This window comes from Camelus dromedarius, chromosome 24 (assembly GCF_036321535.1).
Source record: "Camelus dromedarius isolate mCamDro1 chromosome 24, mCamDro1.pat, whole genome shotgun sequence".
Taxonomy (NCBI): Eukaryota; Metazoa; Chordata; class Mammalia; order Artiodactyla; family Camelidae; genus Camelus; species Camelus dromedarius.
The window spans coordinates 953,237-980,685 of NC_087459.1; the positions used below are offsets into that span (position 1 = coordinate 953,237).

At 50.1% G+C, this 27,449-nt stretch overlaps 1 protein-coding gene across 4 annotated transcripts in view; it reads right to left on the reverse strand.

The window, feature by feature from the left end:
- SNX29 (sorting nexin 29) overlaps positions 1-27,449 on the reverse strand; it is a 591,891-nt gene that overhangs the window by 41,382 nt on the left and 523,060 nt on the right. For all 4 annotated transcript variants that reach the window (XM_064478172.1, XM_010980034.3, XM_031433266.2 and 1 more), the window contains one exon: positions 6,716-6,855. In XM_064478172.1, coding sequence (XP_064334242.1) covers positions 6,716-6,855 — 140 coding nt within the window. The remainder of the gene's footprint in view (positions 1-6,715; positions 6,856-27,449) is intronic.

Sequence of the window (27,449 nt, forward strand, 5' to 3'; positions counted from 1 at the left end):
GTGATTACTGGACGCCTAGGGGACAGGGAGGCCACCTGAGTATGAGCGGCGTAGCTGTCGCCCTCATCATTTGCAGAAAGGGCGATTCATTCTGATCTCCGTGGGCAGGAGCCCTGCGGACGTGGAGGGCCGGTACCCTGGGGACTGCACTTTCCCTGCATCCCTTAACACAGCCCCAGAAATAGCCTGGCCAGCAGATGGAAGTGATTAAGTGGCATTTTACATGTCATCTCTCCAGGTGACAGGGCGGCAGGTCCCCCCAGAGATGGGCCTCCGGGTAACGAGCTTCTGAGGAGTGGGGCGTTCTCCTGTGGGAGAGGCCTGGCCCCTAGCGGCCAGTGCGGCCATCTGGGCCCGGCTGAGCTCTCGGGCTCCCAGAAAAGCCAGAGCCCAGCTGTTGCACCCAGTTTCCCCGCGGGTAGGCCCTGAGTCACTGTATCAGGACTGAGATGTTCCCATGGGGGAAGGAGGGAGGGAAAGGCTGATTTTCGGAATAATTCATGTTATAAATTAGTGCTTCATGAGCACCTACTATGTGCTGAACCCTCAGTGTCCCTGTGTCTCAGGGCAGGCAGTGCAGTAGACTCTTGCCCTGGCCTGCAACTTTCTCTCACAATGACCTTAGGCAAATCACTTACATTTCCTAGGCCTCAAACTTTTCACCTGCAGACATGGATGGATGGATGGATGGATGGATGGATGGATGGAGAGACAGAGAGATGTCTGTGGGGGTTTCATGGGGATTCTTTCCTCACCTTTCTCATGAGTCTCATTACTAACAGCAGCTCACACGGAGACACGCTGTGTCCAGCTCTCATACAGAATCCTCACCTAACATCCCAGCAGATCAGCGATGTCAGTATTTCTCTTTACACGTGAGGCAACTGAGACTCAGAGAGGCTGGATCCTTGCCAGAGATCTCCCTCCTCCTTCGTGGCAGAGCTGACTCCCAAACCCCCATGCTTTCCACGTGGATACCAGGGTTCTCAAACTGACCTGCCTTCGAGGGCCAGGCCGCTGACGGACCTCAGTGAGGCAGGCCCAGGGGGCAGTGCAAGAGGGAGCAGTGGGGAAGGTGCCAGCCTGGGGCACATGCATCCCATCAGAAGGTATCTGCACTTGTATTTTGTTTCGCGGCGTGGCCCACACCTAACCAGTCTGCCAGTCTGGCCACACGACTGAGACTTCTTGAAGAGGGTCTGCACTCCTTTCTGGCCTCCGGGCGCTGCTGATGCCTGCGGAGCCTGGAAGGTTTGGGCCAGTCTGCGGAAGCAACGTGAGTCCTAGGTCCCAGGAAGGACCTCTGTGACTCCATTTGTGTGTGAAGCAGGGTCAGCCTGGGTTCAGGTGATCCCTGGTGGTGCACAGGTTGGAGCGTTTCAACCCCGAGCCAAACCCCCGCTGGGAGGACATGGTAGCTCCTATTTCAGCATAAAACTATATTTAACGATTTTAAGAGTAAACGTGGCAGCAGATGGAGGTGGGGAGTGGGAAAAAGATCGACCATGTTTTCTGCTGAGAATCCGGTTGGGAATTTGTGCTGTGAACTACATCACTCCGGCTTCCCCCCACCCCGGACCGCTTCCTCTCCCCTCACAGGGCAGCAGAACACGATGCATTTCCCAGGGATGAATTACTCTGCAGAAAAACGTTTCTATAACCTGCTAAACAACAGCACAACAAATCACTTCAGGCTTCACCGCTGCGCGGTCCAGTTCCGCGGGGTGAGTGCTTGGAGTCCTGGCCTCCCTTCATTAGCGCACTTTCAAAGGAGCACCTGAGACTTCCCTCAGTATCTGCTCACGTCTGCCACGTGTCACCTCTCAGTGTCCGTCTTTCCCCCCGAAACACCATGGATGCCAGTGACACGGGGCCCCCAAAGGAGGAGGGCATTAGGGGGCGTTGTTTGTCTGCTCACCATTCTTGGGGGGCAGGCTCCGGTCCCCACGTGGGCCAGACTGATACACAGAGTCCAAAATGGAAAAGAAATGGCCCACTTCCTACTGTCCTACTTTCTAATTCCGACTGCTGCCGGCAGCAGCAAGGAAGGCAACGGGAGGCGGAGAGATTTGGAGAAAAAAATTCAACCTGCTGATTCTTCAACTCTCAGGTTTGTGCAGATGGCAGAGGACTTGGAAGTCACGATGCCCCTTGCAGAACACAGTGAAATACTAACACATTAAACAGAAAAAATAAAATAGAGCAGAGTGTGTAAAAGCAGGTGCCACTGAATACTGGACCCCAGGCTGTACAAGCCAGAAAGTTTAAGAACATTTGTGAAGAAAAATGAGAAAATTCCGCCCACTAGGTTTAATCCCCTGCCTGCCTTGCCTCTCCCACCCCAACCCCGGAAAGGAACCACCTTGACTGACGTTCAGCAGTGGATGAGCTGGCAGAACACACACCGGAGCAGAGTGTGAGCAATGCACCTTGGGTACCGCACATCCAAAGCCAAGACGGAGAGAGGCTGGCTGAGCAGCAGGTAAGAGCCAGGACTGCAAATTCAAGTCTCCCCTGGCTCCAGGCAGGTAGTATGAGTGAGTATGGGAGAAAGACAGCCAAACGCCAGCGGCAAACGGCAGGGAAGGCTCAGCTCAGTGTCCAGGAGACAGCAAAGTTGGGGGCGCAGCAGGGACTGGGCAGCACTGTTTGTAGCCAAGTGTGGTCGAGTGGGAACGGAGTGAGTATCTGTCTGCCCCGGCTGCCATAACAAAATACCACAGACAGGGCGGCTTCAGCAGCAGACATTTATTTCTCACAGTTCTGGAGGCTGGAAGTCCAAGATCAAGGCGCCAGCAGATTCGGTTCTGGGTGAAGGCTGTCTTCCTGGCTCACAGATGGTGCCTTTCCACTGTGCCCTCACATGGCCGAAAGAGAGCTCTCTGGTGTCTCTGGCTCTTCTTCTAAGGGCATCAATCCCATGATGGGGGCCCCACTCTTACAACTTCGTCTAACCCTCATCACCTCTCAAAGGCCCCACTTCCAAGTATCATCACACTGGGGACTCGGACTTCAGTATATAAATCTGGGGGGCACAAACATTCAGTCCGCAAGAGGCTGTGACCAATTCTGATTTTTCAAGAGAAGCTTGATATCTGACTTTTAAAAAATCTGACACCTTCTAATTTTTTAATATTGGCAACATTTCAAGTAAGAAAAATAACATGGACCTAGAGATCATCATACTAAGTGAAGTAAATTAGATACAAAAAGACAAATATCGTGTGATATCACTTATATGTGGAATCTTAAAAAGTGACACAAACAAACTTATTTACAAACAGAAAGAGACTCACAGACATACAAAACAAAATTATGGTTACTGGGGTGGGAATGGGGGTGGGAGGGATAAATTGGGAGTTTGGGATTGGCAGATACTAACTACTATGTACAGAGTAGATAAACAACAAGGCCCTACTGTGCAGCAAGGGAACTATATTCAACATCTTGTAATAACCTATGATGGAAAAGAATCTAAAAAAGTATACATGTACAACTGAATCACTTTGCTATACACCTGACCAACTAACAAAACATTGTAAATCAACTACACTTCAATAAAAAAAGATGCATGCACCCCAAGGTTCACAGCAGCACTATTCACAACAGCCAAGACACTGAAGCAACCTAAATGCCAGTGACAAATAACTGGATAAAGAAGATGTGGTATCTATATAGGATGGAATACTACTCGGCCACGAAAAAGAAAGAAATAATGCCATTTGTAGCAACATGAATAGACCTAGAGATTGTCATATTAAGTGAAGTGAGTCAGACAGAGAAAGACAAATATCATATGATATCACTTGTATGTGGAATCTAAAAAATGATACAAAAGAACTTATTTACAAAAACAAAACAGATGAACATACATCAAAAACAAACTTACGGTCAAAAAAGGGGAGAGGTGGGGGGTAAATTAGGAGTTTGGGATTAGCAGATACCTACTACCATATATAAAGTAGATTAAAAGAAAGACAGACCTTCCTGAGATGGTCAAATAAGACAGCTAGCTAGGAGGGTCAAGCTCCATCCAAAGGCTGTGGGCTTGCCACCATGCCCCCAAACCATGGGCTATGGCCCCTGACAGGCCAAGCTCCGCATGGGCTGGCAGGTAACCCTGGGGTCACCAGGTACCTTTCCTTATCAGTATTAGGTGGAACCTTATGAAATTTTTATTGGCAACTTTGTAAGGTTCCATGTAATAAAATGGAGATATGGTGCCCACCAAGTTAACAGATGAGATGAGCAGGTGAAACCTACAGCCGGTGCCCACAGTAAGCGCTCAGCAAACGAGGGGAGGAGGCGGGGCAGGGCCACCCTTTGTCAGCGAGTCCCTTTGTGTTCAGTGGCCGGAAGGCCTGAATCAGCACTGGGGAGACCAGAGGACAGCTGTCAAGACTCTAAGAATAATCATGCATTTGGGGTTTTATTTCTTTAGTTGAGAGAGCTTTTTTTAAACTAGAAATCTCTCAGGGTGAGCATCTGAGCTGAGACACCAAACCTGCTGTTTTCTGGGCGCAGCGCAGACAGGAAATGATCAGACACACCGGACCGCGCGCACCTTCACTACCCACGAAGGAAACCATCTACAAGCTCCAACCTGTGATCCCATCTTGCTAGAAAAAGACCAAGGAGGAGAGGGCAGCTTACTGTGGGGCTGCGAGGAGGGCTGTTGAATTTCAACTGGGGTCTAGACCGACATTTAGTCAGAAGTCTGGTGTCAACATCGTGTCATTTGTCACACTCTCCTGTCGACATGCTTTGTGTACTTTTCAAAGCCCATGAAGTTGAGCCCCAGGTTCCCTGTGCTAAGCAGGCACAAAGCTTTCTCTCTCGGCTCTGATCAATAGGCAGCTGGGACCGCACAACACGTTGGGATGATCGCATTACTGTACAGTTGTCACGAGTCTGTGGGCTGACGTTTGGTAAACGCTCCACAAGGGACGCCTGGACCGCCCACCCTGCAGGGGGACACCAGCTCGCCTGTGCAAGGCAGTGTTGTCTTCTCAGACTTGCACGGGGCAGCTGTTCTTAACATCGGGGTCTTAGGACCGCCCCTCTGACTCACTTTTTATCAGGAAATTGGGCCAAAATGCACATGACTCAGTGAGAGGCTGATTTCCATCAAGCATCGCAGGCCAGGGGCTGCCTTCAAAAGAAGAAGGGGACCTCCTCTCATGAACTATTGTGGCACTTTCAAAATAGCGAGATGGAGGCCCTGGTAGGAGAAATAACTGAATAAAAGAAAAATACAGTTTTCCATATGGTGTATGCTATCTGGGGGGAAAGGCATCTCTTTATCACGGGCAGCACAGGTAAAACCGTATCTTCTCACAAAGGTCCTGAAGCAACGAGAAAGACACAAGCAAGTGACTTGGCTGCAATTTCAAAGCCCTAGGCAGGTAAGAGGGGCAGTCCTGCCGATGTCTGTCCACTGGAAGTTCGACTTGGAAATGCTGGAAAGTTTGATGCCAAAGGCTCTCCCCACAAGACAGAAGTGGAAATAAGCCCGTTTCTGAGTCACAGCACCACTGTTAGAATGAAACAGATCGCCCAACCCTCCTCCGCATACCATTTTAAAGACCTATGGCGAAAGGAAACCTGTTCTGTCCAGCAAACCCGTGTTTCTCAAATGACGAGTCCCAGCCCCACTCTCAGAGATCCACAGCTTTGCTATATGGATTTTCATATCTTTTATTTCCGTTATGATGGTAACATTTTAGAAATAGTATACAGTTGACCCTTGAACAACATGGATTTGAATTGTGTGGGTCCACTGACACGGGGATATTTTTCAATAAGTATATTGGAAAATTTTTTGGAGATCTGCAACAATTTGAAAAAATTCACAGATAAACTGCATAGCCTAGAAATATTCAAAAAAAATTAAGAAAGCTAGCTATGGCATGAATGCATAAAATAGTTGTAGATATACCAGAAACATACAAAATATGTGTTAATCGACTGTTTATGCGACTGGTAAGGTCAACAGTAGGCCATTAGTAGTTAAGTTTGGGGGAGTCAAAAGTTGTATAAAGATTTTTGACTGCGCAAGGGGTGGGCACCTCTAAGCCCCGTGTTGCTCAAGGGTTGAGTGTTAATCACATTCTCTAGCAGCTAAGACTCTAAAAACATCATTTGGGTTCCCTGAATCCAAGGATGTAAATGCCTCGATGTAATAAGAGACTTATTAGAACAGAGGGGTATCTAATCAGTGATAAAGTAGTGACACCAGTAATTTTTTTTTTTTACTTTTATAAGACACATAAGAACAAGGAATTTATACGTAGTTTTAAGTTGGTTCATACCTAAGTCAAATGAATACGAAAATAACTTCAGTCTGTGAGATGTTTCCTTGGGTTCATCCCCACGTGCTTAAAAAAAGCCTGACAGAGACCATCTGAGCTCTGGAACACCTGTGAGCTACAGAGAAAATGAACCTTCCCTTTGATCAAAATGTACAAAGGTATAAAACCACAGAGCCCCGCGTTTCTTGAGAACCTCCGATCAACAATGCTCACGTGCGGACTTGCTCTCTCGTAAGCCCTTCAAACTCCCAGCGTCCGGGCCTGAGTCTCCACACCAGCGCCCGCAGGCTCACGGGCCCCGCTGGGACTCGGGGTGTCCAGGACGCAGACACACGCTCAGTCCAACCTCAGAAGACTCAAGGAAGGACGTGCCGGCGGAGCACGTGAATGGGAACGGTACTCACATGAAGAAGGGCACCAGCTGGACCAGGGTCTCCTTCCGGGGGCTGGCGGCAAACTCGGGGACCACCTGGATGACTTTGTTCATGACGCTGCGCAGGTAGTTCTGGAGCTGCTTCCTGCGTTCCTCCACGAACTTGGCGTCCTGGGAAAAAGGACAGACAGGTGTGCTCAGGGATGTTTTCCTCACTCATCCAAAGACTGATGACCCGCAGAACACGCAACCATCAGTCACGGCCACCCAGAGCGAGTGCTGCATGCAAAGGCTTAACACGCATAATCGCGTTAAATAACAGGGAAGACGCATGCGATGTGACTGTTGTTGGTGGGGAAAGCAGGTCCATGAAACTCCCCACAGAGTGTTTCCAGGAATGAACGAGGCCTCAGCACTGCAATGTGCTGAGGGTGGTGCTGGGACCCAGACAGAATCATGGGCACAGATGGCCACTACCGCAGCCCTGGTGGAGTTCACGGACCAGTGGGGAGACACCAGTAAATCCACACAGGTCAGTGTATAAATACTAATCACACTCGATGCCACCCGCCAGAGAATGCCTTCATGGGACTGTTCCGAAATATAAATCAGCTGTCACTATTTAAGAAAGATTTCATTAAAAAAAAATTCCACCTTCTCTGGAAAAACCAGGAGATGTAGCGGCAAGGCCCCATCCCCAGCTCCGCTCTGGGCGGGGGGCTGCCAGTGAGGCCCTGAGGCAGGCCCAGGGCCCAGGTCTGCGCCACCCCCACCCCTCCGCACTCAGGCCCCGCCTTGCTCACGCCCCTACCCATCCAACCTGGTGACTGCTTGGCCCTCGTTAGCAAGGCCAACCCCCAGGCGTGCGCCCTGAGCAGTCACTCGGGGTCAGAACTCAGACCTATGTGACAATCTGCTGTCCCTGTGCTGAAATTCTCAATCATTCTGGCACGAGGGGCCCCACAGATTCCAGAACCCACCCTGCTCATGCATCTGCACTGGGGACCCTGGCTTACAACAAGGAAACTGCCACCAGCATGGGGGCAGGAAGTGATGCTCCTTCCAGACTGAGGGCTGGTTGGGGTGGGGGGAGGCCAGGGAGAAGAGGACAGCGGGGGGGGGGGTGGCAGGAGAACAGGGTTATTCACCCTCACAGGGACGCAAGAAGCCTTGTACTCTGAGGAGACTCATGTGACAAATAGAGAAATTGTGGCCCAGAGCAGGGCTGGGCTGCTGGCCCACAAATAGACGGGGACTCACCCCCCCTCCCCCCCCACCAGTCTGGGGCTCTGGAACAGTCTGCTGGATGAGCCCACGTGCTCAGAGACACCTGAGAACACACCTAGTTACCACAAAGCCCTGCCAAGGACCTGAGCAGAGCAGACGGATTCTCTCTTAAGCGTTGCCAGATTTAGCAAAAAGACAAGTTGCCCAGTGAAATGTGAATTTCAGATAAACAATGAATTTTTCAGTATTCATAACTCCATGTTCAATAATTCATAACTAATTTTTCAGGATTCAAGTATGTCCTATACAATAAAACCTTTCCATGAAATATTTGGGACACATTTACACTAAGAAATTATTCATTGTTTATCTGAAATTCAAATTTTACTGGATGTCCTGTATTTCACCTGGACACTCTCCTCCGAGTGCCAGGGGGAGGAAGGAACACGGAGCATCTGCTGCTTCAAGGTCGCAGCAAGGTCTTCTTGCCGGAAGCCACCCCCTGATGCACTGCCTCAGCTGGACCTTCCTCCAGAGGGTGACGGCACTTGAACATTGCCGCCAGCCACTCCAGCTTGACCACCAGCGCTGTCTCATGCCGGGGCTGACATCTCCTGCAGCCTGGCAGGAAGAGCAAAGGCATCGGGCCAGGGGAGCTGCGGGTCCTGGTCCCCGAGCTCAGCCACCCGGGCTCCGCTCACTGGTCTGATGCCAGAGTCCGCTGCATGGTCTCCAAGTTCCAACCCATCATTTGGAAATTAGATGCTCCTCCTTGGGAAGGCGGTTAATGTGTCAGGTGAGGGCCGAATGGAGCTCATCAGGCCTAGTTTTTAATCTGCATGAGAAACCCTCAAGGGCAGCCTGAGAGGCTCTGCTGAGGGAAGGCAGGAAAGTGGATAATCAGCCCTGGGAGAACTCGTGGGGATTTCTCCTTTTTTGGAAGGAGGACGCTTGAAACACAAAAGCGATAAGGAGAGACTAGGGGAGGCTCCTCGTGCTGCTTGTGGGGCTGGGCTGGGCCACAGGGTCCTAGGAAGGAGAGGACCCCCAAAGTGAAGGTCAGAGGACCCTGCGCAGGGGTCGAATCTGCCCACCTTCACCTGAGCCTCTTCTCACCCAGCTCAGGGCCAACAGCGAGCTGGCAGGAAGGTTACCACCACCCTGAGGACTCCCAAATCCTTCCCCCGTATGCACTAGATTCCTCGAGACAGCCGGTCCCTGGAAACCCCTGCCAACTCCCGAAAAAACCCATCACGGCAGCAATCTGAATCTGACAGCCGAGCGGCTCAGAACAAGCAGCGGTACCTGTGGAGTCTGTCTTCACGCCCTGCGCTCAGCGCTTTCCCAGCACCGCGTCCTTACAGCGCATTTGAGGCTCGGGAAGGCAAGGGACTTGCCCGAGGGCTCAGAAGCTGGAGGCAGCTGGGCAGGGTCCCAGGTCATCAACCGGAGAGCAGTCAGAGCTGCTCTCCAATTTACAGAAGAAAAACCTACAGGCCTTCTCAACCACAGGCCTCCCCAAACCAGGATGCAGTTCACAGGACTTGCACCTGCGGGTGGGCTGCAGCAGGAGCCATTCACAGTGTGCAGAGAAGGAAGGCGGTCACTGTGGGGCCTGACCTCCAGCCTCTCCGCCTGGACGCTCTTGCCTCGGGTCTCAGCCTCATCCTGGAGGTGTGGACACCCCCTCCCTGAGTGGCGCACATGACCTGGCAGGACGCAGCGGGGCAGGGAAGACCTCAGAACAACTCACAGAAGACTACATTCTTCCCCGTGACTGTCCTTTCATTTTTCACTATGGAAAGTTTCAAAACATGGCAAAAAGCAGAGCGAATAGTATAATGAACCCCCGTAACCCTTTATTCAATAAAGTCTTAACCTGTTTCCCTATTTCATCATTTTTACCTTTTTGCTCAAATGTCTTAAAGTAAATTCTGATCATCATGACATTTCACCCCTCAACACTTCAGGGTATATTTCTGAAGTACTAAGAACATTTTCCAATTTAACCACAATACTATGATCACCTCTAACAAAATTAATGGTAATTTGTTGGTGTTCCCTCATACCCAATCCATATTCAAACATCTGAGTTTTCAAATGTAACTACTGCTTCTGGAATTTTTAAGAAAGGGGTGTAGTCCACCCCAGAACAAAGCTGGCAACTCCCCAGGAGGGGAAGGCACCCTGGTTCAGAACAGATTCCCACTTAGGGATCAGCTGGGTTCTGAGCTTTTGGGGAAGATGATTCTGCCTTTTTCACCTCAAGCTGCTAACGGCTTGTACAGCCTAAAGACATTAAAACTGAGGTGTATCTGCATCGAATCCAGATTCCTGGCCTCCCTCAAGAAGTGGCCTATATTAGCAGGAAGCACAGGGCCACCATCCCACCCAGCCCACTCCCCTTGGTCTCATCCCCTATCTGGCCCATGTGCGAACCCGAATTTGTACCACTGGTTCAGAAAACAGGACTGCCAGAGGCCCTACGAAACCGTCCAAGAGCCCACCCTGCAAGATGACCATGTTACAGGTGACCTGCACTGCCATTAGCCAGCTCTACTGTCAGTGGCTCAACCACTCAGAGCTGGGGTTTCTCACCTGTACATGGGGATGAGGTGCCCCCATCATTTGAGGCTAAGCACCTGGTAGCCAACATCGCCTGCCAGGCTCTGTGTCAGATGCTGATGATTCTGGATGTTGGGCCAGGATGCTTTACCTTGGGGAGTTTCTGTGTGTATGAGGTGGGGACAGGCAGCTGGACAGTGGGTGCCCAGGCCAGGGCAAGCACTGGGAGGCTGCCGCCCGCAGGCCATCAGGGAAGCACGCGGGAAGTTTGCATGAGGAACGGAGAGAGGGCTTCACTTGAGGGAAGCGACTCCTGAGGGTGCTGCTTCAGCGTCTCTGGGAGGAAAGACGCCTGTGGCGGGAGGAGGGTCTAGGTGGGTGCCCTCAGCGGGGGAAAGGCAGGCCGGGTGGAGGGAAGAGCAAGCAGAAAGGCCGCCGGCGGAGGGTGGCTGGTGGCAGCGGCAGAAGGCAGGCCCGCGCGGCCGGGCTTAGCGGTTCCAGAGAGAAGAAACCAGAGCAGCAGCAGGAGAACGAGCACACACAGCCTTGTGGACCATGAAAGCCGATGGAGCTGGGACGCAGGAGGGGTGTGATCTCACGGGCGTTTAGAAAGACTGCTCTGGGGGTGCTGGGCTGTAGGCAGAGTTCTTTTCACGACACTCTCCTGCTTGGCATTCTTCAAAGGCTCCCCATGAACTCTCCCAACATGCACATCCAAACCCTTAGCAAGGCTTGCAGGAACCTTCGAGATGTGGCCCCAGCGTGCCCTGCCGACCTCACTTCACGTCACCCGCCCCCGACTCCCACCCATCCCCACACCATCATCAACACGTCCTGGTCCTGCACAGCATCTCCTCCCGATGTCTTCAGGCCTTTCCCAGGCTGCTCCCTTGGCCTGGGACGTCTCGCCATTCAGGTCCCTGCTCCTGTGCCCCCACCTCCAAGAGGCCTCCTGGACAAACTCACTAAGGCTGCCTGGGCACTCCTGGACCCATCCCTGTTTTTGTCTCTTTAGAGCTTTTTACTGCTGCCTGGGAACAGCTCCGCTGCCTGGAATGGCCTCACTGGTTCATCCTGTGCCTCTCGCTTCTCCACCTCCCTCTGCGCGATAGTCCCAGGGAGGAGAGACCTCCTCTGTCTTGTTCAGCCCAGTATGGTCACAGCCCAACACAGTGCCTGGAGATCGCAGGGGCCCCATAAACATTTGCTGTAAGAACATAAAAATGTGGGAGATGGATTTCACGGGGTGGGGGGCAGGGTGGCCGCCAGGGAGAACAAGTCCAGAGGAGAGATGACAAGCCCCCTGAAGGGGGAGCAGGGTGGGGAGAAGCAGCTGCTCACCAGCTCCCTGGTTCCAAACTCCCTCCCGGCAGAGGAGGTAACGAGTGAGCAAAGACAGGGAGCTGGTCCTTCAGAGACCCCGTCTGTCACACAAGGCCTCCAGGAGGAGACCAGTGTCCCCAGAGGGCCTGCCCCACTGGGTAGGGGCTAGTGTACAAAGGACCACGGAGCACTAGTGAGCTTTCCGGGTGCGCTCCTAGGGCTGCGGCCAAAACGCAGAACAGGAGTGAGGGGGCTGGACGGAAGCCCGGCTCGTGGAATCTGCCAGCCTCCTCTGGTGGCCGCTTAATGAGCCTTTGCTGCCGGTGGCCCTGCTGTCACCTTGTGCTGCGACATTCCTACCCTAATACTATTGTCAATTACAGCTGAGGGCTAATAACGGCCCCGGGATTGAGTCCTCTCTTTCAAAAAGAACACTCAGGACTATTTTAATGGGACTATTTTTTTCCTCCCTCTAGAAAAGGTTAATTTTATTTTGAGCTTCAAGAAGATAAAGACACCATCAAATTAAGAATAGCTATTTTAAAGACGATGGCACGCTGGGAACAAGGCGATGAACTAAGTTCCTGAAACAAACGCTCGGACCCCCGTCCCCTGCACTTTCCGACATTTTCTTTGCTGGTTGGTTCCTGACAACACAGCCTCCTCCATCACATCCCACCCCTCCAAGGGAACCTTCCCCACAACCCCACGTTCCCAGAGTCCCTTCCTATTTTCATCTAAGAATATTGAAGGTCCCATCCGTCAGGAGCAGCAGGGAGCTCAGGCCCTGTGGAGAGAGGCTGCTTCGGGGTCAGTGGCTCCGAGAGTGCCTCACTGGCTAGAGGATTCCAGAACGGCGACTAGACTCCCAGGGAGCCCGGCATGAAGCGCATGACTCTGGAGTTCTGTGTCACAGCCAGCAACCCAGGAGGGACGTGCTGATGGGCTGCAATCATCCAGTCGTTCATTTGATGACCCAGTCACACGTTAGTTCACTCATTCATGCAGCAGATACTCCTCGGGGGCCTCCTGTGAGCCCGGCCCCGTGAGCAAAGGAGTAAGTAAGACTTGGGTCCTGCCTTCACCGAGCTTACAGTCAAAGGGAAAGACAAATGAATCATTACAAAACAGCGCCATAAAGCCACGGATACCCCTGATGAACGTATGCCCAAGGCCTGCTGCGGGGGCACGAGGGCCTTCCCAGAGGATCGTGCGAGATGATAATGATCACAACTGCAGTAGCAGCAGGAGGAGGAGTCCTTAATATTAATGTTCACTGAACATTCTCTCTGCTGGGCGCTGGGCTCAGCACACTTAGGCATTATTTTATTTATTAATTATTATTAACTAATTAATAATTTAAAATGATTTAATTATGTATTATTTAATAATTATTCAATATTTATTTATATAATAAACACGTAAATAATAATAAATGATAAACAATTACTCAGTAATTAATGATAATAATAAATAATTTGTTACCTATTTTATTCAATTATTTAGGCCACTGAGACAGCTGGCGCTGAGTATTCCCACTTCACGGAGAGGAAGCTGAGAGTCAGAGTGGGGAGCATCAGGGCCCAGCACTGAACTACTGAGGGCTGGGGGCAGGGATTAGCCCCCGGAAGGCTGCCTCCGAACAAGTGCCTGTGTCCACTCTGCTCTCAGACAGAGGGAGAGAAGGGGGTTCTGGTCAGAGAACAGCCTGGAGGGAGACGCCATAGACCACAGCCGGAGGGAAGCACGGAGTCAGGATGAGAGGGGCACTGAGAGAGGGGAAGCTCGCGGGGTGGGCAGTGTGGCCAGGGGCAAAGCTGGGAAGTCACTTCAGAGAATCTGAACTCTACTTTTGGGGCAACCGGTATTTTAAGCAAGAGAGTGACAATCAGCTATTCCTTCCATGAGACTGGAAAGAGGAGGTTTCGGTTTTTAAAAGCTCTCTTTTGTCCCATCACTCTGTTCTGCCCTTGGAGTACTGAAAATCTGCCTTTCCTCTCACCAGTACAGGTCGGCTGGGAGGTGTGGATGCTAATACTCTGAACCGTGGGCCCACTCCCATCCTCCTGGGGCGTGGGGACCAGCTCAGCCACGGCAAAGACGGTGACCTGTGAACTGGGCGATGGGACAAGGGTAACGCCTGGGCTCCCAGTGCCGATGCCTGAGGGCTGTTTCTGGGGGGACCATCATGCCCTTGCTAATGGGAAACTCAGGAGGGAAATCAGCACTTCAAACCCTCTAGGCAGAGACCTCTGACAGCAAGGACTAGCCAGGCGTGATGGACCCTCGCTCATGACCGCTTCCCAGACATCACTGAGCCCCTGTGATAAGCATCTGATAGGGTGTTTTTAGCAAAACTGCAGAGAATCTTCACTTGCTTAACTCAGGAAAATACTAAAATTGCAAACTTCAAAAAGGAAATTCTCCTCCCAATCTTTACACCGAGACTGGGTTTCTAGGGGTCAGCATGGAGGTCCTGACGTTCACATCTGGGCCAAACAGATGGGGGAGCACCTGGCTGGTTCACACAACTATTGTTTAACAAGCGTCTTCCCAGGTGATCACCAGCTGGAAGACACAGGTGTGGATAAGAGAGGATGGAAGAAGGCTTTACGTGGAGCACTTCTGGGGAGGAGGGGGGAAGGCCGAGGTGTCTCAAAGGCACCCTCGGTGAGAATTTCAGGCCAACGGCCTTGACAGACACCCATTAATTTAGAGGCCAGAGTCACTGCCTCTCCTGCAGGGACAGGGAAGCAAAGCCCTGTTAACTGAATTACTTTCACCCGGCGACCCGGTGCTGCCACTGTTCACCAAGCAAGCAGCTTGGTAACGGGCTGGGAAGGACAGAGGAAGACAGGAAACAGGCCCAGCCGCGGGGGGGGGGGGGGGGGGGGGGGGGGGGGCAGCGTCTCCCTCTCAGAACATTTACTGAGTCCCTGAGGTATTACATAGCTATCCATCTAAGCATTTACTTGACACCTCCTCCGCCAGCCCAGTTAGTTGGGATGAAATACGCCCAGTTCTGCCCCAAAGGCACGAATGGCCTCTCACTCATTCATACATTCAAGTGTCCACCAGGCACCAGTGCGGAGGGAGTTGCACCCGCCCGTCCACGCCTGCCCCGCCGCCCGCCTTGCGCCAGGGCCTGTGATGAGAAGGGGGGCCGCCCCCACAGAGGTGGCGACTACAACTCCTCCCCTCTCCCAGCACATTTCTAGGAGGCTGACGTGCCTGACCCTGCGCTGGAGGCCCCCGAGATCAGATGACAAGTCCTGGTGTCACTACGGGGGGGGGGGGTGTGACAAAACTGTGGCAGAACCGGGGAAGAGCTTTCAGAGTGGAGGGTGGCTCTCCCTCAGAGCTGGGCTGCTGGGGATCAGAAGGCACTTCCGGCCTTCTGGGGAGGATTTCAGCCAGTGGTGACGGAGGAAAATCATCCAGATGGAGGGCCTGAGGGAAGTGAGGGGGGCCGGGTGGAGGGCAAGGGGAGCCCCGGCCCAGGGTGCAGGGGTGAAATCCTCTCAGTGGCGGGGGGTGTGGACTGAAGCAGCAGGCTTCGGATAGAGTCCAGTGGTAAAGCGCGAAGTCAGGTCAGAGGGTGTGGAAGCGAGACCGGGTGCACACACTGGGGGTCAGGCGCTCAAGACTCAGGGAGGGAAGAGGAAGGAGCTGACAATTTGATGCCTGTGTGCAACATGGACCACTCTACGTGCTTTACGTGAATTTATCTATTTCCTCCTGTGCCTGTGCCTCCTGTGAGGCTGGAATTTTTACTCCCGTTTCACAGCTGGGGAAACTGAGACTCAGGGCTATTATGTGCCATCCGTGCCCAAAGCCAACCAGGAGAAAGCGATGGTGCTGCGACTTGAGCCTGGGCGTTCTAACACCAGAGCCCTTGCTCCTACTCACCTGGCAGTATTTTCAATAATATTTACTTGAAGGAAAAAGAGGATCAACATTTCTTAAAGGTAGTGGCTTTTTACAGTCGGAAGGCGCACCGACAGCTGGGAGCGCGTGTAACCCCCTAAACTGCAGAGCATGCTGGGAATCCCTTCCCCGTTGCCCAGGGAGGGGTGGAGGGAGGTGATGGCAGAGGATGGACACGGTTACTCATCCTTTCCAATGCCTTATAAAAAGGGGGTGGGCCAGATCCAAACCCTCCTCCTGTTTTTGCACTAAACTGCTAAACTGCCCTAAATTGCCACCTCCTATTTTGTGTAGAACACTGGGTGTGGGAAAGGCAAAGAAAGCCACAAACCCTGCCTTTCTAACGGGTAACAGAAACTCCCGAGACACTAAAAACATCCTCACAATAGATGCATAAAAACAGACAGCAGGAGTAATACCAGCAGTAACAACAGTGGTAACAGCAGCGCGAGCAGCCGCTTGCCTCTGAGCGCCTGCTACGGCCCTCGCTCCTATTACATGGTTTCTTCCTCTGAATGACTTTCCCAGGCAGGTTCTCTTGTCTTCCCATCTCACAGATGAGGAATCAGAGGGCAGGAAAAGGAAGAGGCTTGCCCAAGCCGACGGACCTGGAGAATTACCGGGTGGGGATGTGCAGCCGGTCCTCTGACTCTGTCAACGGCACATGCTAACGCCCCCCATGGGGAGGGCAAGGGGCTGCTGGAAACCCAACTGCCTCCCTGTTGCATCTGAAACAGAGCTTTCCACACGACACACGTGAAGATCTCTGACTGTTGGCAGCCCTGAGGTTCTGACTGCCTCTGAGTGAGACGCTGCCTGTGATGGGAAGAAAAAGGGGAATTTATCTATTTACTCCCGGGACATCACAGACCCAAAAGTCAGCTCCACATTCCCCTCACAAAAAAGGCCAGGGGGGGCTCAATGCCCGCACCAAATTCAGGCTTGCTCTCCCCTTTGATCCAAGAGCCTCTCCTCCTCTTGCTCAAACCGCCCTGCGTGAGGCTGTGGACAAGCCCCATCGCTCACAATACCTTACCCTAAAACGGTGGGGGGTGGGGCACAGATCAGACCCTCAGGGCTGCGCAGCTCAGGGAGGGAATACAAGACAAGACCGAACTTGGAGACTGTAAAACAGCACGTATGTGGTGTCAGTGAATTACACTAACTGTCAAAACTGAAGATAAACCCTGGTCTCCGCCTGCCATGAAGGCATACCCATCCCCCCAGCACCTGAACTGTAAACACAGGAAAGAAAGCAAGTCTTTACCTCAGAAGGAACGGAAACCACCCCCAACCCTGGGCTCAAGGTACCTTGACCCCCCCCCACATGCTTCTCTTAATGACAGTGGTGATGATGATGATGATGATGATGATGATGATGATGATAATTAATAACAATAATAATAATAATAATAATAAAACCTTTGCTGCGAGCTTACTATGTGCCGAGTACCATGGGAAGTGCTTGCCTGAATGATCTCAGTGCACCCTGGCACCAGCTTTATGTAGTGGATACGAACCCTCTCATTTGGCAGATGAAGGAACTGAGGCTCCAAGAGATGATGTTCCTTCCCTAAGGCGACCCAGCTAGGGCAGAACAGAGTCGGGATTTAGAGCCACGTCTGTCTGGGTTCAGCTCATAACCACAGTGCTACCCGGGTTCTTGGGGTCAAGGTGTTCACAACGGCAGGAGTCCTACAGTTTTGCTAAAAACAGAAATAAAAAAACAAAGTAGTCCCGCAGTTCACATGGGGTGAACCAAATACCATAGCTCTAAAAATGTTCCTCTTGGCACAGCGATAAGTATTTGTGGCTGGATGAAGTCTTGTCTTTGTAGCAACAGAACGCTGAGGGAGGGTTATGTACAGAGGCTTCAGAGCGGCCTCTTTTCCTCAAGGTGGGCTGGGCACGGCGGCCTGTCCCCTGCAGGTGGGAGCCAGTCTGACACATCTCTTCCACTGTCCGTGGTGCCTGGGCGCTTGACAGGACACAACAAATGATCTCCTGGCAGGAGAGCCGCACGCTCTGGCACAGCTAAAGCCTATTTTTCTGTCATTGTCTCTGCAGCCAAGGGAAACTGCAGGCTGGACAGCTGGGCAGGGCACAGGGGAAAGGCCGGTTTGTGTATTTACTGGGAAGAACTCAGAGGGGAGAAAAAACACTCCCCATGTGCAAAGATGCCTCTTCCCAGAGCTGCAAGCTCCAATGTCAGGTGGGGCCACCAGGGGGTCCAGGGTCAGCTGGAAAGGGGCAGCCACTGCTTTAATCCCAGCAATTGTTGCCTCCTGGGAAAGTGGGCGCACTGTTGCCAGATCACCTAGAATTTTATGTGATATCCCAGATTTTTAAATGTTGAAAATTGTGAAAAGAAATAAAATAAAATTTAAGGACCAGGTGAATCAAAACAAAACAATGCAGGCCACACAAAACCAGCGATGTCAGATGTCTGATCTAATCAAATGCTCTTTAACTTAGAGTGCTCTCTATAGATTTATAGAAGCCTGGCCTAGGACCTGGGATTCTTCAGGAAAGCAGCATGATGTGTCCGCAAGAGTCACTCTGATTCAGCTCCAGCTGCTACTTAGCTGGGTGACCCTGTGCAAGTTACCCCACTTCTCTGGACCTTAGTTTCTCTACCTGTGCAACACAGATGTCAAGAATGTCTGTCCCGACTGGGATTTCAAAATGCAGAATAGATAAACAAGATTATACTGTATAGCACAGGGAAATATATACAAGATCTTGTGGTAGCTCACAGCAAAAAGAATGCAACAATGAAGATAAGTATGCTCATGTATAACTGGAAAATTGTGCTCTACACTGGAATTTGACACAGCATTGTAAACTGACTATAACTCAATAAAAAAAGTTTATAAAATTAAAAAATTAAATAAATGAAAAGCTCTCTGTACAAGTAAAAAAAAAAAAGGATGCCTGTCCCAGAGGATCGCTGTGTAATCACATGAGATAATGTGTGGAAAACAAAAACTGGAGTTGTTCTCAACACACAGCAGACACTCAGTACAGAGTGATTTCCTTTTTAGAAGCAGGCACAATTCAGGTCCTGCTGCCTTTAAAACTACCATAGTTTTCAGCAATCTGTCAGTATCTGGTCAAATTCAATATAGTACACTACATAGCCCAGCAATTCCCACCGTGAGTTTCTATCCCAGAGAAATTCTCATCCTGGACCGTGAGGGTCACGGACAAGGAGACTGACTGCTGTGCTGTTCTGGAGTGGGGAGGAGTCAGGAGCTGCTTGGTGGCATCTCCAGGGGAAAGGGTAAGTGAAACGTGGTGGATGAGCACCCAAAAATATTGTGAACTGTTACAGAAGCAAAGTACAGGCCCAGGTGCCCCACGAACAGAGCTTGAACAGGATGCCGAGTGGAAAAGTGAACGAACGAAGACTGTAGCACCACGCTGCGTAAGTGAAGTAAAAACACGCACAACAGTGCAACATATTCTAGAAGGAAACATACAAATCTACAGCTATGAACCAAACACACTGGAGCAGCTACCTGCATCAGGCTGACGGCGTAAGACATGAGGAACACCAGGTCTGAGACTTCAGAGTGGAGAGTGAGATCAGGGTACCGGGAACCAAGCAATGGCATGAACTGACTTTTCTGTACCTGAAGTCCAAAGAGGAAAACCTGAAAGGAGAGATGTGGTATTTTCCTATCTGCACCTGTTTACGCCCAGGACCTCCCTCCATCGGACCCAAAGGCCCTAGGGAGATCTTGGGTTCAGATGTGTTCTGCCCTGAAAAGCTCCAAGTCTAACAATTCCAGAGGCTGACACTGAGCTGTAAAAGCCCTGTCAGAAATTCTGAGTGGTCGCGTGTATTTCCTGGCCCGGTATTCCCTGGGGGCTCCCTGGGGCCCCACCCTCCTCGCCTCCACACTCTTCTATGCAGTCGTTTTGCTCATGCTGGCCCCTGACCAGCACAGCCATCACTGGGCAGACAGATGGCACCGCACAGCCATCTCCTCATTATTATCGACAAGCAAGTTCCTTCACGGTGCCCTGGATCATTTCATGGTCTACTGAAAGCAGGATGGTCATAGAGGGTCTGGTTTAGAGAAGGTTTTAAAAGCAGCATTAACAACGAGACCATCTCTAACTGTCTTAATTGTAGCCTCTACGATCAGTACAAATGCTTAACTGCTGATGCCACAGGCTGGATGGGCGGAGAGACGCATCTTGGAAACAAAATGTTAACATCAGCCAGTGTGTGTCGGATGCCAGGACCTGACTGGAGACAGATATGAACGTTATTTCTAACCCCAACAACACTTAGTAGGTAAGGCTCAAAGAAGTAAAGTACCGTGGCCAGGATCACACAGCTGAGGAGCAGCAGTGCCAGGACAGGAGCTGACTCCAGAGCCCCTCCTCCTCTGTTCTGCCTGACCAGCCAGCGTCCAGGGAGGCCCCTTCAGGTGGGACACGGCTGGGAGGAAAAAGGAGGCTTCAAAGCCAAGGAAGGCAAGGTGGCGAGGCAGCTGCATCCTTCCCGAGAGCAGGTGGACAGATGCCAACACCGCCCAGCACGCCCATGCTGCAGTGGCCAGGGGCGCCCAGCGCCCAGGGTGAAGGCCTGACACATGTGCAAGACTCAGAGAGAGACAGCACCCCTGGTGAAGCGGGATGCTCTCGCAGACCGCTGTGATGGGGGTGGGGGTGGCGGCATGCAGGGCCAGCTCCTCTGCTTTCTAGGGGAAGCTGCAAATCCAGATTCTTAGGTGAGATCTCTCAGTCCCCAAATCAGATGGCAGCTATTCACATGCTTCAATATCATGGTGCAGACCAAATAAAATATATCTACAGGCCATCCAGAAGCAACAGAAAAAAAAAATCAGTAAACCATCAGAAACAGGTCTCTGCAAGACTGCTTTCCCCCGTGTGGTGCTTCTGAGAGGGTGGGATGGCTCTGTGCTTCTGACAGCCAAGCACCCTTCTACAGGAACAATCCAGACACCCTGGGAAGGCGTGGACCCCAGCTCGCCCTCCAGAGCAGGGTTGGTGCTATTTACTGTGCTCCATGCCTCTGGACTCCTACCCGTGATGATTGCTGCTAGAGACTCTACACCCAGCACACCCACTTGGGACTAGACACTCAGATCACAGAATTGTTCTTAGCTCTCAAAGTACACTTCTCAGGCAGGGGGTAGTATCTCCATCTTACAGGTAAGGGTCATGTCACGGTCGTGCTAGAATGGTCAGAGCTAGAATTTGAACCCAGGTCCAGCCAACTTCCAGGCTCAGCTTCTCTGCTGCCCCACAATGTCCCTTTGTTACACAGGGGAAGATTACAAAAATTCCATGCAATTCACAAACTTTGACTGAGCCTCCACTATGTGCCTGGTGCCATGACCGGAGGGATGAAGCCGTAGAGGGCAGGGGCCCGACCTCTCAGGCCATCTGAGTTTAATGCCAACTTGAACTGTTTTTATCTACAGTACTTCTGACACCAAAGGTGTGGAGTTTTTTCCACACCAACTACCAATTCTCAAACTTTCTGGACACAAACTGGGTGCCCCACGATTCATCTCAATTCTGACACTAACTACCTGAAGTTAGCATCAGACCTCACCGATTAAGGGCTCAAGGCCCACGAGACTGCCCTCCCTTCAGACGCCAAGCGCAAGTCTGAGCCACCTGGGCATCTGACCAACTGGCTATAAATAAGTCGTTCCCACGCCCCCCTTGTCAGGTTCACTAATTTCCCAGAACGACTCACAGAACTCAGGAAAACAGTCTACTTACTATTACCAGTTTATTATAAAGGCTATAACTCAAAAACAGCCAAATGGAATAGATGCATAGGGCAAGGTATTTGGGGGAGGGCATGGAGCGTCTATGTCCTCTCTGGGTGCACCGCCCTACCAGCACCTCAATGTGTTCACCAACTCAGCAGCTCTCCAAACCTCATGGTTTAGGATTTTTGTGGAGATTCCGTTATACAGCAGTGACTGAGTAAGTGATTGCCATTGGTGATAACTCAATCTCCAGAGGTCAGGTGGTGCAGCTAAAGGTTCCAACCTTCTAATCATGCCTTGGTCTTTCTGGGGACCAGCCCCCACCCTGAAGCTATCTAGAGACTCCAGCCTTTTCATTAGCATACAAAAAGCCACTCTTTCCACTCCAGAATTTCTAAGGGTCTTAGAAGCTCTTGTGTCACAGGACTGAGACCAAATATTAGGACAAAAGATGCTATCACCCCTGTCACTCAGGAGATTACAAGGGTTTTACGAGCTCTCTGCCAGGAACCAAGGATGAGGAGCAAATATATATTTCTTATTAGATCATAAAATGGATAAGATGAAGTAGGAAGGATAAAGGGATTATTTTAAAGTTTTACTTGGGAACTTGATTTACCCAGACAAGGTCTCGAGTTTTCCTCTCAGAAGCAAAGTAAAAATAGTCAGTCAGATAAGGAACCACCCTAGCTACAGATAAGACCCGACCCGACTCGGGCTCTCAGCTTCTTTACCGGTGAGAGTGGGTGCTGTCATCACGCATTTATTCAACCAACACGGCGCACCAGGCACTGTGCCGGGAGCTGGGATCCAGTGGTGACTTGGCCTGCAGCACAGAAAGCTGCTGTTCACACATGTCTATCCACTCTGTTCCATTTCTCAGTAACCTCTGCAGTGAGGCGGGGTCACAGGACTAGCTCTGGCCAACCCGATGGGCGATGAACAGAAGTGGTCCCTACCAGTTCCGGGTGGGGGCGGTCAGGGCTGGTCTGTCTCCCACACCTCTCTGCAGGGGGTGCTGTGGTGACCTGGGGGCCACTGCTTTCCCCTCTTTCTGTTTCTCTTCAATGCTCCTTCCATATGTGCTCCACCCTTCTCGCCTCCAGCCTCAGACGACCGGCTGACGGCAGAACACCTACTGCCAACCCTGCTGCACAGGTGGGGCCTCGGAAGCACCGACCCAGCTGGCAGCCGGGACTTACTCCAGGCTCCTAGACTCGGAGTCCCCAAGAACCAAAGGGACTTCTGATCTTACGGAGTTCAGGGGTCTTCAAAGGAGGTCCCTGCAGGGTTCCCCAGAAGTGGGGGCTGCATCTGGGAGATAAGGGGAGGCTCTAATTCAACAAGCAGCTCCCCCTTTGCCTGTTTAAAGTACTGCAGATGGGAGGGGGAGAGATGAATTAGGAGTTTGGGATTCACAGACACACACTACTTTATGTGAAACAGATAAACAACAAGGACGCACTGTATGCAAAGGGAACTAATTCAATTTCTTGTAATAACATATAATGGAAAAGAATCTAAAAAACATATGCATATAAGCATGTATATGTATAACTGAATTGCTTTGCTGTCCACCTGAAACTAACATCGTAAATAAACTACACGTCAATAAAAACAAAATTAAAAAGAAAAGCATTGCATACGGGTGATGCTGGTGACCACAACAGCTGCCATTCACTGACAGCTCACTTAGTTCCAGGCTGAATGCTACACAGTTTTCATATATTATCTGGCTTAATCCTCACATCTTGCGTGGTGGGCACTTCTGACCACAAACATCAGACAATAATGTTAGCAAGGAACAAACTGGGAGTCTGGGGTTGAAATCCATGGCAACAGCTAGCTCTACCCCAACTAGTATGCGTGGAGGAAGGGATGAGCTAGAGGACTCCAATCCACACTGGTCCCTGACTGCCCAGACCTGGGACAACAGGACCAGCGCACAGGTCCAACAACTCCGCACAGTAGTAACGAGTCTCCTCTGACCACACACAACAGCTTACACGTGTTGAGAGCTGGCTCTGGGCCAGGCCCTGTGCTGGTGAAGAACCAGAGTTGGGGGGGTCAGACCACCTGGGATCGAAGCCTGGCTCTACTGCTTACTGGATGTGGCCTTGGGAAAGTTCCTTCCGTTTCATAATCTCAGAAATAGGGAGGGTAGCAGTAGACTTGGTGCCTGGCACAAAGCAAGCACTCAGCCTGTGTTACTGTTATTATCTTCTCTGTTGGGCTATTCAATTCTCACGATAACCTACGGGTTCAGTATAATTGTCCCACTGGCTGATAAGCAGCCGAGATGTGGTCTTCACCCTCTAATCAGACAAATGAACACAAAAATGAGTGGTGCTTAGAAGGAAGATATGTGTGTTGTGTTGACAAGCACCAGGAGAGGGGCGGGAGGAACGAGCAGGTTTCGGCTGAGTTTAGTGGGGTGGTTGGGAGGGAGGTGTGGTTAGTGTAAGTTTTCCAGGCAGGAGATCGCACCTCTCCAGCTGTCTTCATTACTACAATTTGCTGAACAGAGTTGAGGTTCTTACAACCTACCCTGTCTTAAGCCCCTGATGAAGCCTTGATGTTGTAGGCCTTTGATGAACATAAGTTTCCAAAATATCACTTCTGTACTCTAAGATGCTGGCGATCTCAGTGTTTCTTTTCATCTCTTCTTTTGTAGGGTAATCAAGTGGACAGGAGCCTTTAAAATCCCGGCCCCACTGCCTCTATATCCCTTTAAGATGCCTTTACTTGAAGCTGTGATTGTAAGAATTTATAATAGGCAAGTCTTCCTTCTTGCTTTTGCCTGCCCAGCAACCATCCCCTCCATGTCTCTGTTAAGAGGACTATAATAATCCTTTCAAAGACCTCCTGTTCTTCTTTTCCAGTTCACGTAGTTGGGGAAGGACTGACCTCATCCCTCCAGCGGCAGAAGCAGGCACACGAGTCAGGTCCAGCTCCGGGAACGTTCCCTCCGGCCACAGAGACTGGCTCAAGAATGAGCATAGAAACAAAAGAAGTACAACACTTGTACCAAAAACTACAAGACATTGTTGAAAGAAATTAAAGGGGACTTAAATAAATGAAAAACATCCCATGTTCATAAAAGGGAAAATATTACAAAGACAACACTAGCCCTCAGATGGATCTATAGATTCAAGGTAATCCCTTATCAAAATTCCAGTTGCCTTTTTTCTTTTTTTTTTTTTTTTTTTTACAGAATTGACAAGCTTATCCTAAAATTCGTACAGAAATTTAGAGGACCCAGAAGAACCAAATTATCTTGAAATAAAGAAGAATAAAGCTGGACGACTCACGTCCCAATTCTGAAACTTACTACAAAAGCTACAGTACAATATTGTAGACTGGATAAACAAGATTATACTGTGTAGCACAGGAAAATATATACAAGATCTTATGGTAGCTCACAAGAGAAAAAAATGTGACAATGAATATATATATATGTTCATGTATAACTGAAAAATTGTGCTCTACACTGGAATTTGACACAACATTGTAAAATGATAAATCAATAAAAAAAGGTTTTAAAAAGCATAAAAAACAAAAGAAAAATAACTACCTGAATTTTATCAATTTTAGGAACTTTTGTTCTGTGAAGAACATCATCAGGGAAGTAAAAGACAACTCAGAATGAAAGAAAGTATTTGTAAATCATACACCTGATAAGGGACTCGTGTCTAAAACACATAAATAAGACAAATAACCCAATTTTACAATGCAAAGGATCTGAGTAGATATTTCTCCAAAGAAGATATACAAAGAAGAAAAGGACGTGACTAATGGCTCAACACCATTAGTCATCAGGGAAACACAATTTGACCACACAATATGATTGCACTTCACACCCCACTAGGGTGGCTACAACAACAACAAAAAAAGGCAGCTAATACTAAGTGTTGGTAAGAATGTGGAGAAATTAGAACCTTCATCCATTGCTCATGGGAATATAAAATGGTGCAGCCACTTTGGAAAACAGTTCTTCAAAATGTGAAACAGAGTCACCATATGACCCAGCAATTCCACCCTTCAGTGGAATGAAATGAAACAAGAATGAAATTAAAGAGAAACGGAAAACATATGCCCACACAAACACTTACACACGAAGGCCCACAGCAGAATTATTCGTTAAGAGCCGAAAAGCGGAAACCCAAATGTCTATTAACTGCTGCATCATGGATAAACAAAAGTGGTCTATCCATACAATGGAACAGGATTTGGCAATAAAAAGAAATGAAGAGCTTATATACTACAACACAGATGAACCCTGAAAACACACTTTTGTGAGGTCACAAAAGACTACATAGTTTATGATTCCATTTATATAAAATTTCAAGAATAGGCAGGTCTGTAGATTAAAAAGTTGATTAGAGCTATTTATTTTTTTTTAAAGACGACACACATGACTCAGGCAGACTAATGAAATCTAATTCCAGAATTTTTGCTGGAACTACTGGGAAAAGAAGTTCTTTCTTCAAGGGTTGCCGTCAGGATGATATAAACCTGGAACTGCCAGAGGCGCTGTCTTGGAGAAAGCCTGACTGAGAATGAAGCCAGCACAGAGGATGCAAAGGAGAGAAGGAAGGAAGGATAGCAGGAGGGAGAGATCAGGTTCTGATGGGATCCCATGAGCCTGGGACCAGCTGGGTCTGAAGCTGTAATTCACTCCTGCTCTTTTCAATCACATAAATCAAATTCCTCTCATGCCTTGGACAATCTGGAAGAATTTTTGCTCAGTTTCTCATTGAAATTGTTGTTCTTCCTTGGCATCCTCCACTCACTGCTCAAGTCACAGGTCCCTCCTTCCCTCGGCTTCCCATCCTGAAGCCCCACTGTGCCCCGCAGCCCCCCAGCTCTTCCACTGCACAGGTTTATCCAAAAATCCTCTCCATCAATCTCACAGACCTCTTTTTAGCCAAAGACGCTTTCCCCACCTGGATTGCACCTGGAGCAGAGCTCTGCAACTCAGCTGCTTAAAAATAAACATGAGCTGTACTATTTCCAACAAGTTTTCCCACCCTATTAATTATTTATCCAGCACCTGCTTCACAAAAAAGGAACTGGTGGGGAAGGAGCAGGGAGAAGAGCCTGGAAAGACTAAGGCAGCCGGAAACAGCAGAGGTGGGTGGTGGCCCTCCGCCAGGCAGGGAGAGACAGGCTGTGGTGGAGAGAGACCCTGGGAATGTGAGGGAGGGGCACTGGAAGGGTTCTCTGTGGGGCCTTAGTGAAGCCCACCATCCCCTTGTCAGAACTGTGTTTTTAAATTCATGAAACAAGATACATAGGATTGGAAAGAAAAGCACTTAAGTTTTAAGCACAGCTATCACAATTATGATAAAGCCAAGCAAGTGTGTCCTTGCTGGGGCATTAGCAACAATCACTACTTTCAAAGTCGGGGTGAGATTTAGGATACGTGAGCCACCGGCAGCCACTGTCATGTGATATGAAAATACACATGAGTGACTTCTACAGGGAACAAAGTCACAGGTACCACAACTAGTGTTACGGTTGTGGCCTAAGTTCACGTGTCAGTTACATACTAGAGAAAAATAAAAACGTGATCCTTGTTCATTGATCACCTGGATTTTATCCTCAGACCCTAGGCCAAAAACTCCTGGGCTAGATCAGGCTGAGCCCCTGAGCAGGCCACTCTGAGCCAGTTTCTTCGTCTGTAAAATGGGGCTGGAAATGGTGCCCTGTCCACTGTGGGGAGGGAAGTAGGGGGATGGCATCACAAGGGCAGTGTGACCAGGAGACCCAGGAGATGACCTCGTACCAACCACCACCAGTGGCTTCCGAGCCCTCACCATGGGTCAGGCGTGCTCTAAACCTGTTCCTATTAGCTCACTTAATCCTTGCAGCACCTTCAGAAGGGAGGCTCCGATACCGAAGGACGCCAAGGCACAGTGAGGTGATGTGCCGATACACATTGGCATTAGGGTTCAGGCT